This window comes from Apium graveolens, chromosome 6 (genome assembly GCF_009905375.1).
Source record: "Apium graveolens cultivar Ventura chromosome 6, ASM990537v1, whole genome shotgun sequence".
Classification (NCBI taxonomy): domain Eukaryota; kingdom Viridiplantae; phylum Streptophyta; class Magnoliopsida; order Apiales; family Apiaceae; genus Apium; species Apium graveolens.
The window spans coordinates 163,616,518-163,618,950 of NC_133652.1; the positions used below are offsets into that span (position 1 = coordinate 163,616,518).

General features: G+C 36.7%; 1 protein-coding gene across 1 annotated transcript; it reads right to left on the reverse strand.

The window, feature by feature from the left end:
* Nucleotides 1-1,814: 1,814 nt before the first annotated feature.
* Nucleotides 1,815-2,219, reverse strand: LOC141665567 (uncharacterized). The gene is made up of 2 exons (XM_074471552.1): nt 2,106-2,219; nt 1,815-2,021 (listed from the first exon to the last, which is right to left on the reverse strand). Exons 1-2 carry the CDS (start codon nt 2,217-2,219, stop codon nt 1,815-1,817), a joined length of 321 nt encoding a protein of 106 aa, XP_074327653.1.
* Nucleotides 2,220-2,433: the final 214 nt, after the last annotated feature.

Below are 2,433 nucleotides of genomic sequence, written 5' to 3' on the forward strand. Positions count from 1 at the left end.
ATTACAAAGGGCGGGGTTGAATGTAATTCTGACTTCTTTTTGAGATTTATAAAAAATGGTTCTAACTCAATTTACATCTAATTGTTTAATTTGCAAAGTGTGGAATACAGAGTTAAGTTAATCAAACGTAAAGTAATAAAAACTCAGGTCTTTAAAACTCTCTGGTGGATTTGAATGTATCCACCAAATATATATATACATATATATATATATATCAAGAGAACCCTGTGAGTCTTGAATAGCTCACAGCTGCTTTACAAGTGAACAAACAAACTACAGAGAAATTCTACAGAATATAGCTTACAAATATTTCTCTGCTAAAAATGTGTTTGCTTAGTTATTTTTTCTACTAGCTACACTTGGTTTATATATCACCAAGTTTACATGGTAATAAGACAGAATAATAAAACAAAACCTATCAAGTCTAACTCCATGCTGCTTCACTACTCTATTCCAGTATCTTTGAATATGTTCAAAATAGCATGGAAATGGTAATGCTTCTTTGTTCTCAAAACCCTGGTAAACAGGCTGCAACATTCCTTTTGCAAACACCCAACGTATGTGACTGTGTTGTCACTGTCAACAGATATTTGAATTGATCATCCGTCGGGTACATGATTGTTATCCGTCGGGTAGCCTTGTTAATCATCCGGCGGGTAGCTTTGTTGATCATCCATCGGGTAGCCATTTATCACTTGACTCCATTTCATTTGTGCAGAATTACAAGACGTCTTATGTTTACATTTAATCAACCTATTATGCACAACTACTAGTAGTCTACATGATTCATAAGCTACTACAGAATCTATACAAAGTTGTTTGCAGAAATGTGCTTCAGTACTTATTATTACAAAAGCTACTCACCCGGTGGATATCAATTAGTCATCCGTCGAGACTATATTGAATCATCCTTCGGGACTATAATTGATCATCCGTCGGGTGCTATAAAATTAACTAAGTTAAATCTACTAAGGTGTTTTGTTTAGCTTATCATCAAGTACACAACATATTCCTAACATGTTGCTTGCTTTCTTCTTGGATAAGTGTTGGTTGATTTGGCGTATATAATTAGATATGCAAATCTTTGAATCAAATCTAGTAGCACGCCTTTTGTCAAATGCTAAAAACCTAGCCAAGTACTACTACTACATGCTTCTTACTATTCATTATAACTAGGTTATTATGCTTCTTAGATGGTTACTATTTGATTACCAATTCTTGGTTGCATTTCATACTAATTAGTTTGCATGGCTTGCATGTGAAGTTGTATGGGCTTGATACGTTTATTTATTCTCTTACGTATTCGCTTGGTCGTTTATTCGTTGTTGTGATAAATCTTCGTAAGCAATTCGTGGGGTAAATCATTTTCTTATAAGTCCTTTATGCCTTGTAATCTTGTACTTGGGTTTAATTTGTAGAATTCTAGATTCGTGATTATAACATGATTTCTTGTATCCCTTGATAGTTCGTAGGATAAGGTCATTTTACGAAGTTGGTTTTCTTCAAAAACTGATGGGTTTTACATACACTCATTTGGTACGTATAATCACAATATCGACTTGGAAACTAAATTTTTCATGCATAACATAGTGTGGGATAAACAAATTTCCCCAATCGTCAGGGTTACTATTCATCAAATATTTTACAAAGTCCCAAAAATTCGGGTTAATACAGTCTTCCCCTCTTAAAAGGATTTCGTCCTGGAATCAAATAGAAAACAGGTGGGGATATTTTTCTTTCATCATGTCCTCTAGTTACCAAGTTGATTCTTCGACATTCTGGTTTCTCCACAAGATTCTGACCAACTTGACAGTCTAGTTCCTCGGCACTTGTTCCTTCTGGTCCATCACTCTCACCGGTTGCTCAATGTGGGTCAGGTCTGGTTGCAAGTCTACCTGTTCATATTCTATCACGTATCGCGCATCAGCATGATACTTCCTCAGCATTGACACACGGAACAAATTATGCACTTGTTGCAAGTTAGGAGGCAAGGCGAGCTCGTAAGCTAGAGGTCTTATCCTCTTCAAAATTTTAAAGGGTCCAATAAATATGGGACTTAGTTCCCCTTTCTTTCCGAATCACATCACTCCTTTCCACGGAGATACCTTCAACAATACTGAATCTCTCACTTCATACTCTCTATCCTTCTTGGTCTGGTCAGCGTACTTTTTATATCTGTCTTGAGCCGCTACCAGCCTCTTCCCAATGAGTCCCACCATTTCTCGGGTCTGCTAAACTAACTCAGGCCCTAGAATCTTATATTCTCCAACTTCATCCCAACATAAGGCAGAGCGGCATCTTCTTCCGTAAAGACCTTTATATAGGGGCATTCTTATGCTAGCGTGATAGCTATTATTGTAGGAAAACTCAATCAGGGGTAAGTGGTCATTCCAACTTTTCTTAAAGTCAATGGCACAAACCCTTAGCATACCC

Bases quoted from the DNA above. Each gene is read 5' to 3' on its own strand.
- LOC141665567 (XM_074471552.1), bottom strand. From the start codon at position 2,219: ATGGTGGGACTCATTGGGAAGAGGCTGGTAGCGGCTCAAGACAGATAT. The intron at 2,022-2,105 runs GTATCTCCGTGG...AAAATTTTGAAG, and splicing joins GAGATTCAGTATTGTTGAAG to AGGATAAGACCTCTAGCTTA.